This window comes from Mustela nigripes, chromosome 13 (assembly GCF_022355385.1).
Source record: "Mustela nigripes isolate SB6536 chromosome 13, MUSNIG.SB6536, whole genome shotgun sequence".
NCBI lineage: Eukaryota > Metazoa > Chordata > Mammalia > Carnivora > Mustelidae > Mustela > Mustela nigripes.
In genome coordinates this window covers 132,235,662-132,251,891 of record NC_081569.1, presented here as the reverse complement: position 1 = coordinate 132,251,891, position 16,230 = coordinate 132,235,662, and the positions used below count along the sequence as shown (strand labels likewise).

At 48.1% G+C, this 16,230-nt stretch overlaps 1 protein-coding gene across 7 annotated transcripts in view; it reads right to left on the bottom strand.

Moving 5' to 3' along the window:
• Positions 1-16,230, bottom strand: part of DPF3 (double PHD fingers 3) — a 262,300-nt gene that overhangs the window by 106,512 nt on the left and 139,558 nt on the right. For all 7 annotated transcript variants that reach the window (XR_009399201.1, XM_059373825.1, XM_059373821.1 and 4 more), the window contains exons 4-5: positions 11,844-11,971; positions 3,680-3,775 (exon numbers count right to left, since the gene is read on the bottom strand). Coding sequence is in view for 6 of the 7 variants with exons in the window: in XM_059373825.1 (XP_059229808.1) it covers positions 3,680-3,775; positions 11,844-11,971 (224 nt within the window). In the remaining variant the exon portion in view is untranslated. The remainder of the gene's footprint in view (positions 1-3,679; positions 3,776-11,843; positions 11,972-16,230) is intronic.

Below are 16,230 nucleotides of genomic sequence, written 5' to 3'. Positions count from 1 at the left end.
CCCCCCACACCCCCAGACCCACTGCGTCTGAATTTGCACTTTAACAACATCACCACGAGCTTCTCATGCACATTAGTTTGAGAAGCATGGGACTGCACCACAGCACATCAATGAACAGTTCCTGATTGACTGATTGATTGATTGATAATGCTCACATGGATGGCTTCCAGGGATTTCATGAATTTTAAAGAGCTTGGATTCCTTGGGCTAAAGTTAGCAAAGGTGCAATTATTAATTGTTGGATCTGATCGTCAGAACTCCAAGTGTTGTTCCCTTTGCACCCTCTGAGCAATGTCTAGACTTTATTAAGCACTCAGAATTGTCTGGGTATTAGTACTCCCATTTTCCTGATGAAAAATTGAGGCCCAGAGTATTACTATAATTTAATCAAGATGATAAGGTTACATAATTCACCCGAAGTCTAGTAAATAGTGGAGCTGGGATTTGAACTCATGGTTCAAACAGGGCAGAGGCTGTTCTTGGAATCACTACCTCACCCCTAACTTCCTCAATGAGTGCACAAAGCACCTAGGGGTCTTGTCAAAGTGCAGGCTCTAATTTGGTCCATCTTGGGTGTGTCTGATAACCCCCAAGTGGTCCTGAGGTCGAAGTCCAGGGACCACACATTGAGGTTCCACCTATCAGTCCTGACAACAGAAACGCTCTCTGGGAACCTGCCGCTGCCTGAATATACCACTTAAAAGCATAGCTTAACTGAGGCTATGGGTGAAGCAGCCTCATACCTGTATTCCAGCCCAGGCAGCCCTGCTCACGCCCTTCTAGGTCATCCCATGGCTCCCACCATGGGTGACATGTCCACGGTGTCCCTACCCAACATCGAGCCATTTAGCTGGCTCTTGGCCAACATCAGATGGGCCCTGAGCTAGGCGAAGCCCATCCAGCTCCCTCACTGTCCTCAGGTCTTCTCTCCGCTCCCAGAAAGTTGAAACAGAACTCTTCTTTCTTTCCTAACACTCAGTCATTCATTCAACAGGCTGGTCTTTAGTCCCATGATGGGCACTGGGCCAGGCATGACTCCATGACAAAAGCACAGACCTGTGTTCAAATCCTAACTTCTTCTTTACTAGGTTAGATGACCTTGAGCAAGTTCCATAATCTGTCTGGGAGTAATAATCCCAGAATCTGGGAACGAAACAAGAAGTGCTGTCCAATAGAGACATAATGTAAACCACACACATCATTTTAAATTTTCTAGTAGCCATATTTTTTTTAAAAGAGTAAAAAGAGAAACAGGTACAATGGATGTTAATAATATCATCCATTCAACCCAATGTATTCAAACTATTATCATTTCAATATATAATCAATATAAGAAATATTAATGAGCTGCTTTGCATTCTTCTCATACTAAGTGTTTGAAATCTGGTGTGTATTTTACCTTTACAGCACATTGTAACTTGAACTGGCAATATTTTAAGTGCTCAGTTGCCACATGTCCCTATGAGGAACAGGGGAGAAATCGAGAGTGCGGGACAAAGTACATAGTCGTCACTCTCGATGTATATATAGCTCTTGTTGTAAAGAGCCCCAGCACATGGCCTGGTGGCCAGGAAGCACACTGCGCGAGTACTACTGCTGTGTTCTTACAGGTGAGACACCCAGTTCACATCCATGCTCTGCCGAGATCAATCATCTAGATCTAGGATGGGAGTGGAGAAGATGTGAAGAGGACCACTGTCCACAATCTACCCTAGTAACTGTGGTTTGGGGTGAGGGACGGGATGGAAGCAGGCCTGGTGGCACACAGCTCTTGCAGTTCACACAAGGTCCAGAGATTCTAAAACCTCCTCTAATGATGGAATTAGATATTCACTACTTTGCAATGCAACGCAATGAAGTCATGAGTCTAGGCATTATCATTGGTTGCTGAAACAGCTAGATGAGAACTTGATGGGGAACCTTCTAGGGCGAGATCTGGCTGACAACACCTGAATCTACTGATCCATTCCCCACCCCCACCCCAGCCCTGAGAGCAGAACAGCTGGACAATGCATACCTCATGATGTGATACATGATACAGTAAGAGGCACAGGAAGGGTCCCTGCCCCCCCCAAAAGAATTTACACCCATATTCAAACAGTCTGAGCCTAATCAAGTTTCCAGAAAGTGAAGAGGATACATTAAATTCCACCCATCCACCAAATCTAGAATGTGGGGAATTCTGCAAGAAAAACCACCCAACTTCTTCAACAAATAAATAGCATGGAGAAAAAAATGTGTGTGTGCATGGGGGCGGGGTAGAGCAAGGAAGAGGTATGTCTCAAATAAAAACGCTTAAGTTTCAAATAAGCCAACTGTAAAAAGGCATTTTTGAGAAAATCCAGGGAAATCATCAGGGACTAGAGCATAGATATTAGAAGTGTTGTTGTTTCTATTGGATATAATAGCACTATTTGTTAGAGAAATACATTAAGGTATGTGCAGGTTAAATGATAAAATGTCTAGGACTTCCTTTCAGATATTCTCCCAAAAATCGAATACATACCAATAAAAAGTGGGAGTAAAGAACAAATAAAACAAGACCATGGCTGAAGCTGCTTGGCCACTAGAGAAGGCATCCAACATCAGAGGGCTGCCCTGCCCGGCCTGAGAAATGCCAGCCCCTGCCAATAAGCCAGAGCAGCCAAGCTCAATGTGGGCAGCCCTGGACCGCTGCTTATACCAGCCACCTGAGAATCTGCTTATAATACAGCTTTCTGAACCCTAACCTCAACCTCCTAAATCAGTACTTCTGGGAGTGGGTCCCGGGAATCTGCATTTTGATAGGCTCTCCTGGTGACTCTGATGGATACTGAAGCCCAAGAAGCAGAAGAATTGGGAGGCAGACCGTGATCAGCCTTAGACCCCAACCCACAGGACACCCATGGATAAGAGGTCCTGCCTACAGCCTAAAGGGGCCAGAAGGCCTAATCCTAATTCTCTAGACAGCAAGCAAGTTTACCCCTGGAGGTCTGTCTCCACCTCATCATTATTCATTGTCAAATGCCCTTGCAGACCCCTGAGGGTGACCACCAAAAGCCCCTTGGGCTTGAACACGAGGAGCGACTCGCTGCAAGCCTGAGAGTTCCACCACTCAGCCTTGGGTCCCTCCCCTCAAGCACCGCTCCCATAAGTTGTATACCTTCCACCACGGATTTCCCCTGGGCCACACCCCAGGCTTCTGGCCTCCTCTTGCCACATCCGGGGCCCCACACCCAAAGCCCATCCCCCTCCCACTTGGAAACCATGAGCTGTGGCCGCCACGCTCTCCCAGAGTGATCCTACTCTCCACCTAGTGAAGAACACCCCAAAGCAGGTGATTCTGGGGCAGCCCCAGGGACAGGAAAATGCAGCCTTCTTTTAAGACCAAGTCATGGGTACAGCAGTCATATGCTCCCCTTCCTCCACCCTCCCCGGACCCCCACCCCAACCCTCCCAGGACCCTCACTGTCCCCTCAGGACACCCTCTCTCTCCTTTTCTCCCTCTGGCCAGCTCTAAACTCTTACAGGCTATCACCTGGGGTCAGAGCTCTTCTGGAGTTCCTCCTCTCTGTGTCTTCTTCAAGGGAGACCATGGATATGAGAGGATATGCACTGGGACTTTGGGTCTGGGGACAAATTGTTCTCCGGGCCTCCGCCTCCCTGAACTCTTCCCTCCCTCATGGTGCCCCCAGCTTACCCGTCCTCTGGTCCTGTTCTTGCGCTTGGGGATATCCTCTTCTAAATCTTCTTCTTCATTTCCTTCTTCTACATTTTCATCATTTTCCAACACCCTCTGAAATGACAAGAAAATGAACAGAGGGGTTGAGAAATAAATGCAAAGGAGGAAGCCATCAGAGGGTAATTTGAGGCAGGGGCAGGAGGTCTGTTTTTTTGTTTGTTTGTTTGTTTGTTTGTTTTAAGATTTTATTTATTTATTTGACAGAGAGAGATCACAGTAGGAGAGAGGAAGGGAAGAGATCACAGAGAGAGGAAGGGAAGCAGGCCCCCCGCTGAGCAGAGAGCCCGATGTGGGACTCAATCCCAGGACCCTGAGATCATGACCTGAGCCGAAGGCAGCGGCTTAACCCACTGAGCCACCCAGGTGCCCCGGAGGTCTGTTTTGTTGCTGTGCTCCAACAAGGTGAAGATGCTCCCATTGCTGGGGAAGCAGGGCCTCCAAAAGGCCGCCCAGAGTCCGAGCTCTTGGCCATAACAAGTGTCTCAAACCCCTGGGCCCCTTCCAGCCTGGTCCTCCCAGAACACTGACTTTTTTCAACTCTTTTTACCCAAAAAGCATTTTCTAAAAAGAGTATACTCTGGTAGGGGCACTTTTCTACGTGAACCCAAGATGTTTTTCAAAACTTACTTTTTTTTTTTTTTTTTTAAGATTTTAAAAAATCTCTATTTTGAGCAGAGAGCCCGATGCGGGGCTTGATCCCAGGACCCTGGGATCACGACCTGAGCCGAAGGCAGAGGCTTTAACCCACTGAGCCACCCAGGCTTACTTACTTTTTTAATGTAACATTCCTTTTGTTCCTAAATATGAAAATACATTCCTCCTTTCTCTGCCATTCTGGGACCCTGCCCTATTTGATGAAAACAAGCAACTTCCTGTTCATCTAACCAGAATTTGACATTAATGTGTTGTTCTTATTCATTCATCGTTGTTTTTTTTTTTATGAAAAATGGATTTTCATTACAGTACATTACTTGTAATGAAGCTTAAAGTTCATGAATTTAATTATCTCTCTCCAACAGATCTGTGATTCACACAGCAGCAGAGAATCCAATTTCCATTTTACAGGTGAATAAACTGAGGCTAAAAACAGTTTTAATTGCCCAAGGTCATACAGCGAAGCCATGGCCAAAGCAAAGTCAGGTTCATCAGCTCAGAGTCTCCTGGTCGTTTCTCAGCCATGTGCCTAAAGATTGAAGGTATATTATGTAGACCCTTCCTGTAGGAACCCGAACACTTCATTCCCTTTGTAGGGAGGGGAGAGCAGGTAAGCTGTGTGTCTTTAGGTTTAAGGGCAGAATGAAAAATAATGGCAGAGGACCCAGCTCCCCAGACTGAAAGTGGGATAAGGAGAAGGGGCATGGAGCTCACTGGACTCCATGTCATGAGCTGTAGAAACCTCTTTATGGACTCACTGTGCAACCTTGGGTGAGTCATCGCCTCTTCGTGCCTCAGTTTCCCCAATTATAAAATAGGAATTCATTTATGCATTTGATCAACAAACCCTTGTTTAGTGCTGACTATATGGCGGGCACTGTGCTAGACAAGCCACAGAATAACTATAGTCGGTGGCCTAAAAGTATTCTACAGTATAGTGAAGTGAGGACAGATTTAAACAACATCCACAACATATAGTTACAACTGCCATAAACACAATGACAGGCCAGTACAAGCTGCTATGCGAGGCTATTAGAGGGAATTTTACCTAATCTGAGGGTCAGGAAAGGCTTACCTGAGGAAGTGACCTAAGTGAGTTAAGATATATAGGATGAGCAGAGACTAGCCTTGGGAATGGAGACCAAGGGCAGGGAGAAAAGAAAAGTGTTCCAGGCAGAAGGAACAGCATGAGCAAGCTCCTTAAGGCAGGAAAAGGAACATGGCTTGTCCATGTTGCAGAAAGAGGTGAGGGTGACCAGAGCTCAGTGATTCAGGAGAGATTGGCATAAGAAGAATCTAGAAAGGAGAGCAGGTACCATACTATACAGGATAACAGCTTCAGCATCCACCCCTGTGATGGCATGACAATGACACAAACTATGAAAAGGCTTAGAGGCAGCACACACTTTACTGACACATGGAATCATCATCACTGTTCCAGCACTGTTCCTCCCAGACAATGCCTCCAGGCTGTCCTCCAAGTAGGAAGCCCAAGGGTGAGTTTCCAGAGACCTTCTTCCATGGCCTTCTCATCAGAGTTCTCTCCCAGTCACAGGTGTCAGGGCACTGCTGATTACAAATACTCACACAGAGCTCAAAACAGGTCTTGTAAATATTCCTCTGGCTTCTCTACTAGGCTTACTTGGGAAGCTATCAGCTGACAGCACGCGGGGTCTCTGGGCCCACCGCAGCCATCTAACAGTAGTGCTGTCTATGAGACACGGCCTCTGGCCCACAGCGAGGAAAGGTTGGTCCAAGTTCCCATCAGGCCTCCTAGGCTGTCTGCATCTTGGCTTTCTGAACCATAGGTGGGAACACAAGTGGAAGGCAAGAGGATGACAAGTCGAACACTCGGCAGACTTTGGTGAAAAGATGTGGTATAAATATGAGGTGTTGTTGTTAGGACTGTTGTGGCTGTTCAATCAGCTGTCTTGCCAGCTTCTGGGTCTTGAAGTCATTTAATCATGGTGAGTTCCAAGGACCTCGAATTTTTTTTTTTTAAGATTTTTTTTTTTAATTTATTTGACAGAACACAAGTAGGCAGAGAGGCAGGCAGAGAGAGAGGAGGAAGCAGGCTCCCCGCTGAGCAGAGAGCCCGACGTGGGACTCGATCTCAGGACCCTGAGATCATGACCCGAGCCGAAGGCAGCGGCTTAACCCACTGAGCCACCCAGGTGCCCCCAAGGACCTCGAATTTAAAGGTCATGGCCTCTGGCATGCCGTACAATCTGACTCCACCCTCATTTTTTGTCCTGCAGATATTTTTGACCTGCAACCTGAACCCCAGGTTGGAAGTGAAACCTGGTGAAGGTGACTTAGCTAGTCTCCAGCACTGCCCACCACAAGGCCTCAATGTCCAGAAGTAAATGGACTTCTCCCTCCCTTTCCTGTTGGTCTCCCTGCATCTTGAGAACCCCTAGTCTGTGCCCCAGACCTCTGATGTGACAGAGGCCATTCCAGTGTGTTTGCATTTCCTGCGATGCTATGGCCCTGACACCCAAAAGCCTCTCTACATAACCAGGGAGGAGCCAGGAGTTCCTAACAAACAAAGCATGCCTTCAGGGCTCAGGAAGCAGAGGGGGCATCCTGTGCAGAGGAGTCAAGGGCAGAGGTCCAACTAAGATGCCGCTGAACCCCCATTAACACATTTGCATTCCCTGTCCAAGGACATTATCTGGAAAATAAACACATTTTAAAATAACTTTTCTCCCTGTTACTCTAAACAGTCTTTACAGTGATGATAACAATTGTTTGTGGTTGTGTTAAAAAAAGATGAAGGAATGCCGTTAAAAGACTCCATTATCTCTAGCCTGGAATGCTGCAAAAGCCTCCTAACTGATTTCCCTCCTTCTTCCACAGCCCTGCATCCAGTCTCTTTTCCCTGCCCGCGTCAAAATGGCTTCCTTCAGGGGTGTCTGGATGGCTCACTGGGTTAACGCCTCTGCCTTTGACTCAGATCATGATCTCAGGGTCCTGGGATCAAGCCCCACATCGGGCTCTTTACTCAGCGGGTACCCTGCTTCCCCCTCTCTCTCTGCCTGCCTCTCTGCCTATTTGTGATCTCTCTCTCTCTGTCAAATAAATAATAAAATAAAATATTTTTTAAATAATAAATAAATAAATAAAATGGCTTCCTTCTTCATTTCCATGAAATCAAGAGCCTCCTCCATGTCCTGAGAGGCCAGAGTCATCGGACACAGCCCAACCCTCCCACTCCATCCTAGGCCCTTCTCTCCCTGGCACCCCAGCACTCTGCTCTGGCCACATGAACCTTCTTTTTTATTTTCCTTTTTTTCTTTTTCTTTTTATCTATCAAGGTGTAATAGACATGCAATATTGCATCAGTTTCAGGTGAACAATACAGGGATTTGACATTTGTAGGCACTGCGAAATGGTCACTACAGTGAGGCTAGTTGCCATCTGTCACCCTACAAAATTAGTATAATGTTACTGACTACATTCTGCATAATCCCCTTCACCCACTTCACACCCTCCCAATCCCCCTCCTCTCTGACAATGACCAATCTGTTCTCTAGATCTGTAAGTCTGGGTTTGGTTTTGTTTTTTAGATTCTATAAATAAGTGAAGTCATGTGGTAGTCTTTCTCTGATCTATTTCACTTAATATCATGTCCTTAGGGCCACCCAGGTTGTCACAAATGGTAAGACTTCATTCTTTTTTATGGCTAAGTAGTATTCTGTTGCGTCTACATACCGTATCTTCTTTATCCATCGATCAGCAGACGTTTAGATCGTTTCCATGTCTTAGCTACTGTAAATAATGCTACAGCAAACATAAGGGTGCATGCATCTTTTTGAACTAGTGTTTCCATTTTCTTCAGATACATACCTGGAAGTGGAATTGTGTGTCATATGGTGGTTCTATACCATCGTACTTTTCCATATTTTTCCATAGTTGCTACACCAATTTACATTCCTACAACCAGTGCATCAGGGTTTCCTTTCCTCCACATGCTCACCAACACTTGTTGTCTTTTGTCTTTTGATAATAGCCATCCTGACAGGTGTGGGCTGATTTCACTATGGTTTGATTTGCTTCTCCTTGATGATGAGTGATGTTGAGCATCTTTTCATGTGCCTGTTGGCCATCTGCATGTCTTCTTTGGAAAAAAATGTCTGTTCAGGTCCTCTGCCCATTTTGTGAATGAATTGTTTGTTATTGAGTTGTATGAGTTCTGCATCTTCTGTCTGTTCTTTCAAAACTATAAACTCAGACCTATCTCAAGGCCTTCAAGCATACTGTTCCTCTGCCCAGAAATCTCCTCCCCATATTCTTGCTTTGCCCGCTCCTCCTCATCCCTTAGGATGAGGTTAAATCCCTTATCTCACTTAGGATACTACCTAGAATCTGTTCCTCCTCTTATACTGAATCTTCACAATCTGTTCTTTTCATGGTCATTTATCGTGAAATGCAATTATTTCATTTGTATACTTGTCTTCTGTCTGTCTGTCATCACTAGAATAAAAATATGAACAGTAGGGACTGCTCTCTCTTGGTTTCTCTGTCCCCACAGAACCTAGCACAGTACCTTCTCAGAGGAGACACTCAATAAACTTTGGTTGAATGAATGAATGAAAAATATGAACAAATGAACAAATATAATCCATTTACTACATACGTACTTTATTTTTATAACCAAAGTTGATAAGAACACATAAACTCATTTGGCTTATGGTCCTGATTTCCACTTCTAGCATGGTAGATGGTAGACCTATGCTCTGCCCATGCTCTCCTCATCTTATCACATCAGGGAGGATGGCAATGGTGATGATTCCATAGCTATGTCCCATAGATTAGCCCAACACTTCCTGGGAGGACCTTGAACCCACCAGCTTGAAAGCATAAGAGGCCATCTGTCACTAGAGTGTCAGGGTTTCTGGGCAATGGTTCTGTCCCATCCACTGATTCAGTGAAATTATACTAACTACACAACACACAGATGTGATATGCCTTAACTTCAAAGACCTGAAAAGTCCAAAAACTGGGGAAAGGTGGGAGAAATGTGAATAGGGAAAACAAAGAAGAAAATGAGTCATCCTAAATGCCAGTGACAAGAAGAATCCCTCTGGCTGTGGGACCATCAAGAAAGGTGGCATTGGGGCTGAGCCTGACCGTTGGGTATATTTATACATGTAGAGTAGAAGAAAAGATTCCCCAAGTAAAGGACACGACATGACCACAGGAACAGAGGAGAGAAGGAAGAATGCAGAACAGGGGAGCACAGAAGTGGAAGAACATAAGCCTGAAAACTAGCTTAGGAGCAGAGAGAGGATGCCCAAGAAGATCACACTCACATTTTGGATTTACCCAGTAAGATACAGGCATTTCAGCTAAGTTTTTTATACAAGGGATGGGCACAAGCAGAGCTTTCTTTCAGGATGAAAGATCAGCTAGCAACGTAGGACATGTCGGCAAAGGGACAGATTGCCCCCTGGGGCGACTCTCAGGAATCTGCTCACCTGTACATCCCCCCAACAGATACTTACTGTGCACCTACTAAGCACTAGGCACTGTTTGTCTACTTCAGGTATATTAGTGAACAAAACAATCATCCCACCATTGAGTTTACGTGCCATTGGAAGAAAACAGAAAATACCCAATAACATTATAAATCAGCAAATTACAAAGTATGGTAGATAGTGATCAAAGCTATGGGGAAAAAGAAAAAGCAAAGGAAAGCTGAGTTAGGGGATCGGGAGACCTGGAGGGCGGGGAGGGCACAGGATGCGGTAGTACCCACGGGGTCAGGGTCAGCGTCACAGAGAGGAAGAGACACAGATTGAAGAAGGTGAGGGTGAGGCCCCAGCTGATGCCTGGGCTGAGGAACCTGCAGGCAGGGGAGATAGGCCGAGCAGAACCCTGAGGCAACCGAGTGCCTGGTGTGTTCTAGAAGGAGCAACATGAGGTCAGTGTGCCAGCAACAGAAATGAGCAAGGGAAAGTCCAGAAACCGAGTCAGGGAGGTAAGAGGGCCTTGACTTCTATTCGGGGAGAACAGGAGCCTTTGACTCAGATCATGATCTCAGGGTCCTGGGATCAAGCCCCACATCGGGCTTGATCTGTGTCTGATTTGGAGCACAGGAAAATCAGGATCCCACTTCGGTTTAAAGGGCTCCCTCTCAGCTATCAGCAGGGGCACCACTTAGAAAGTTGTTGCAGCCGTTCAGACAGGCGATGACAGCGACCAGGGACCGGGGCAGTCATGGGGGCACACGGTGAGAGGAGCCTGTGCTCTGGTTGCGGGCACAGCGGGCTGGATCCCGATGCCCCAGACGCTGGGTGCGACAGAACGACGGGGGCGGCAGATGACTCCAAGGTGATTAGGCACGTGGAGGTCATAGCAATTAAGGACCTTCAGGAGGGCCGTAGCTCTGAGGAGCAGAGGCAACCCACAGAGGCCGTGTTGTGACACAGACAGGCCCGGACGGCCCATCTGCACCCAGGGATGGCAGAGGAGGAGGCCAGTTCTCGGCTGCACCTTGCATCTTTGTTGAGACTCGGCTCTGCGAGAGCGGGCAAGGCCCCAGGGGGACGACGGTGAGCGCGACCGCATGGTCCCCGAGTCCTTGGAACTCACTGACCGGTGGCACTCGAGAGGCAAACCAGACGTGTAACTGCTATTACTTTAATTGTAACGTCAGTAAATGAATATGCAAATACTAAGCATTACGTTGGATATGCAATTAATAAATACGTAATATGCGGTAAGTATCACACAAAATATAAAGTATCATAAAATATACCTTTAATATCAATGTAATTTTATTTTAAGAATTGAATTGTATTTATATTAATACTGTTGTTTAATATTTATATTAACTAATATTACTATAATACTCCATGCCAACCATCGAATTCGACAACAGAGACTGAAGACGAAGGAATGAGAACTGGTCAGAGTGCACCACAGCGATCTTGGGGAGTGAGAGCCTCCACAGGACTGGGAGGAGTGGGCGGGAAACCAGCAGGGACAGGATCCACCAGCCCCGCCTGGAGCGCGAGGCCTACACTGGCCTTGAAGGAGGAGAGGGCCGTGCTGAGAACTAGAGCTGAGGACAGGGTGTGAGGACGGGGTCTCAGGAAGGCGGGGACTCCTGGGGACAAGCTGGTGTGGACGACCCTGAGGTTTCAAGCCTGAATTCTGGACTGCCCACTCCACGGGGTGAGGACTCCTGTCTGTTTTGCTCACCATCGTGTCCCCGGGACCTAGCCCAGCCCCTGGCATACAGCAGGCTGGAAAGATATATTCTGAACGGCCACATGGAGACACCAAGAGAAGGGTGAGGGCTTGTTCGGGAGGCCGGGTTACGGGAGGAAGGCAGGGTGAGTCTGCCCGCAGCCGTGCACGGGGCGGTCTGGGAGCAGAAGCCGCCACCGGCCCGGGCCTCCGGGAAGCCCGGCGCCCGCGCTCTAGACAACCCCCCCCCCAATGGCGGGCGCAGAAATACCTGTATTTCCTGCATGCTTTCCTCCTCCCTGGCATCCACCTTCTTCTCCACACCCTCACCCCGCAGCAAGGCTTCCAGGGTGGTGCTTTCCGAAGTGAAGCCATCCTTCTTCAGGGGCAGCTCCACTTCTGCAAAGTAAGGACAGAGAAGCAGGGTCAGGCGGTTAGAAGCAAGGGGGTCAGGAGGACCAGGAGGGACAGGGGGTGGCCCCGGAGAGCACGCAGGAACTGGCGCTCTGGGTAGGGCTAGAGGCAGCCTGTGCCCTCACCTCTGGGTGGAACAGGAGCCGCGGAGCTGGGGCTGGCTTCCCCGTCTCCTGTTTCCAGCCCCGGAGACAAACGGCAACCCCGTCCGTAGCCTCAGAGCAGAGGAGAGCGAAGGGCACCGGACGGACAGTGACGGTGAGCAGGCCACTCAACGACCCCGGAGCCCGTTTCTGCATCCACAAGGTGAGGACAACGATGGCCAGTACCCCCACTGGGCCATTTTGTGGGGCATAAACATGCCCCTTACGTGAAAGTATTTTAAAAATTCTACAGCAATACACCAACATTAGCCTCAAATCTTAGTGTTCTCTCCCTCTACCCCGGGTCTCGTCTGGCAACTCCATGACCTCCCCTCAGCCATGCGGGGTGCCCGGCTCCAGGTGGCTCCATGAAAAACTATTTCGACCTCAGAGAGGCTGTTTCCCTCGAGGGATACAAAGACCACACCAAAGCCAAGGGAAGAGAATAGGGAGCACAGATGTCTAGCAGACCCCCAGCTCCGTGGCTGGGAGCTGCAGCGCCTGCACAGCAGGGCACCTTTTCTGGAAAGGTCAGAGTCTGGTCGGCTACCTGGGGCTTGAGGTCATGGGGCCAGCTAAGGTCTGGTAGCCAGAGTCAGCCCTGTCTGAAAGAAACCAGAGGAAGAAGCTGAACTCTTTTCTCAAGATACCCCCCAAGCTCTTAACCCAAAAGGAGATTTTTTTTTTTTTTTTTTAGCTTTCATTTATTTATTTGACAGAGAGAGACACAGCAAGAGAGGGAGCACAAGCAGGAGGAGTGAGAGAGGGAGAAGCAGGCTTCCCGCAGAGCAGAGAGCCAGATGTGGGGCTCGATCCCAAGACCCAGGGATCATGACCTGAACCGAAGGCAGATGCTTAAGGACTGAGCCACCCAGGTGCCCCAGGGATATTATTTTTGCTTTTGTTAAACTAAAAGCAGAAGCCTCAGGTACAGGGGATCCTGTTTTGATTTGCTAAGAAACATTCCTCTGATCTCTTCTCTGATCCTGTACCTCATACCCCCTTGGCAATTAGATGTGTGGCCCCTGTCCTGTTATCAGGTAAGATAAAGACAAGAATATGAGGGATTGGTGCCCTAGAAAGCAGCCCAGGGAAGGGAATGGTCCATGTGCATGGCGGAGTTGAAAGTGGGGTGTAGGACTATTCACAGTGTTGTGCACAAGAGTGAGGGAACTACACGGAAAGCTGAAGCACCCCCGGGAGTTGGCAATGGGGAGCCATTACCACCGCTCTTCCTAGACAGAGGGAGACAGAGGGGACAGAGGGAGAGCATTTGCAAGAACCCGGAGGGATCTGTGGCTTGCAGCCTCAGTGAGCTCATGAAAGAGAGAACCAAGGTAAAGAGGCGCATGGCCCAAGCTCTTTCTTTCCACCCTTGTCTTCCTGCTCTGCCTTCTGATTGGCCAACCTCAACTAGACACCAGGGGGCAAGGCAGCCTCATTGACACAGCACACCAAGGTCAGCTTCCTGGGGCTCAGCTTAGGGCCCCAGGATGAAGAGTGGGTGGGGTGGGGGGCAGGGGGACAGGGCAGAAATGGAAATAACCAGCAAAATCAGACCCTGCTCTGCTGGGCTTCATTGCGACTCAAATGCAACTCTGCCTACCCCTTCCATCTCTCCAGAACCAGAGGCAGGCTGGCCAGTCCACACGAAAGGGACACTAGGACATCTCATTAAAACTGAAGAAATCCATACCTACAGGTGACCAGCCCCCAGAAAAAGCCAGTGGGAAGGAGAAACAGTATCTAAAGTCCCTCCAGAGACAAGGTCTTCGGCAAACCCAGGATCCCCCTCCATCCATCTCCATCAAGAAATACTACCACCAGGGGTGCCTGGGTGGCTCAGTGGGTTAAGCCTCTGCCTTTGGCTCAGGTTATGGTCTCAGGATCCTGGGATCGAGCCCCACATCAGGCTCTCTGCTCAGCGGGGAGCCTGCTTCCCTTCCTCTCTGCCGGCCTGTCTGCCTACTTGTGATCTCTGTCTGTCAGAAAAATAAATAAAATTTTTTAAAAAAAGAAAAGAAAAGAAAAACTACCACCAAATCAACCAGCCCTGGAACTCATCCACACACATATTCATTCCACAAAGAACCGCGGTGCTTCCCCTGGGCACCCAGGAGGTGTGCCAGATAAAGACAGTCCTGGCCTTTAGGGGGTTTACAGTCCAAAGAGACAGATACTAAACACTATGTACAAAATTAATACGGAATGACAAATTGTCCTACGGGCAGCGGAGGAGAACAACAGAGTGCGATGTGAAGGGAGAATACAGTGGGGGGCTTGCTCTAGATCAGGGGGTCAGGGAAGACCCAGGTGATAGGTCTGAAGTCAGTAACTGAAGTCAGTTACACTGAAGTTGAGTGTTGGGAAAATAGTGCACTGTCTGCCTTAACGAGTTCAGAGCGTGCGACCCCAGAGCCTGCTCTGATGACATCACTATTTCTCCCAAGTCAAAAAAAAAAAAAAGGCTTCCAAACATCTCTCATAAAACAATTAAAGCTGGGCGCCTGGGTGGCTCAGTGGATTAAGCTGCTGCCTTCGACTCAGGTCATGATCTCAGGGTCCTGGGATCGAGTCCCACGTCCGGCTCTCTGCTCAGCAGGGAGCCTGCTTCCTCCTCTCTCTCTCTCTGTCTGCCTCTCTGCCTACTTGTGATCTCTCTCTGTCAAATAAATAAATAAAATCTTAAAAAAAAATTAAAGCATGTTGCCTCATGTCCTGCCCTCAGTCAGAAGAGAGCAGCTGGTCACCGTCCTCTTAACTTATGGTAATCACATATATATATATTTGAAGTTCGCATCTTAGTATTCCCCGTTGCCTCTCAACACTAAATAAATCCCATTTCCAGAATCGCCCAGCATTTGAGAGCTGAAAAAAAGCCTCACAGATCATCTGCTTTAATCACCTCATTTTATAAAAGAGGGATCTGAGGCTCAGAGAAGTTGCGTAATTCACAGAAAGCCACACAGCAGAACAAGAACGCAGCCCAGTGGTCTTTCCTAGATGCCGTTAAGGTCGATGGGAGCCCCACTTGATGCATCCTTATCAGCAGTTTGCAGGCCCAGGCTGAGCCCCAGAGGGCATTGATATGCTTGTGTCCACAAGGACGGCTCCGCACACTCGAACCGTTCAATATGCGGTAGCTGTCCCTGGCTGTGTGCCAAGAGGCGAGCACAGTTACTATCCCGTTTCACAGATGAGGACGCCGCAGCTTAGGGAGGTATAAAATTTGTTTAATATCACACAGCTGTTTGGGGGCAAAGCCCAGCCTTGACCCCAATCTGCCCCACCAACCCGTTCACATACTCTCTAGCTTGTACAGACATTGCTTTGTCTCTCTTTGGTTCTTCCTCAAAAAGTCCTTTCCCAAATGTTTGTGCATTTTCCACTGCACCCCAAACTCTCTCCATAGACTTCATATTTCAAGGTAAAAGACAGTCCTTTACTGAGGCTGAGGCAGGTCTGTGTCGTGGTTCTGGGCTCTGTTATATACGAACATCCCATGTGGGGTTCACCCCTTCTGCAACAATACTGACCCCCCCCCATGGAACTCTCCTTCCACTGTGAACTTCCTCCTCCTCCTCCAACTCCATCTTCCTCCTCTGCTCCATATTCCTCCATCCTGTTTTCCCACAATGCATTCCACTCCCTGGGTCCTCTGGTCATTTACCAGATGGGCACCAGTAGAAGCACCAGAGAGACAAAAGAACCAAATTAGGAACAGCGAGATGGGCTCTCTACAGATTGTTTTATTCTAATACATTCTAATACAGGTAAAGGGCCAGAAGGGACTTCCAGGGACTTCCAGGAGCATCTAGAGCCCAACCCCTCTGGGAGGAGAGTGTAGCACAGAATGATAAGGAGCCCTTCCCAGGGTCACAGAGGAACTCCGTGGCATTATCCTTGCCCATTACCAAAATATCTGATGGGCTCATAGAAGTGCTGTTTCCAGATGGCCCTGGAGTCAAGCTCTAGTCTGGCCATTAGCCAAAAGGCTAGTTCTTCAGACCCCTGAGTCTCTATTTCCTTACATATTAACTGAGGATGGCCACAATATTTCATAATATTGATGGGAAAATGAAACAAGGTAATAAATACACT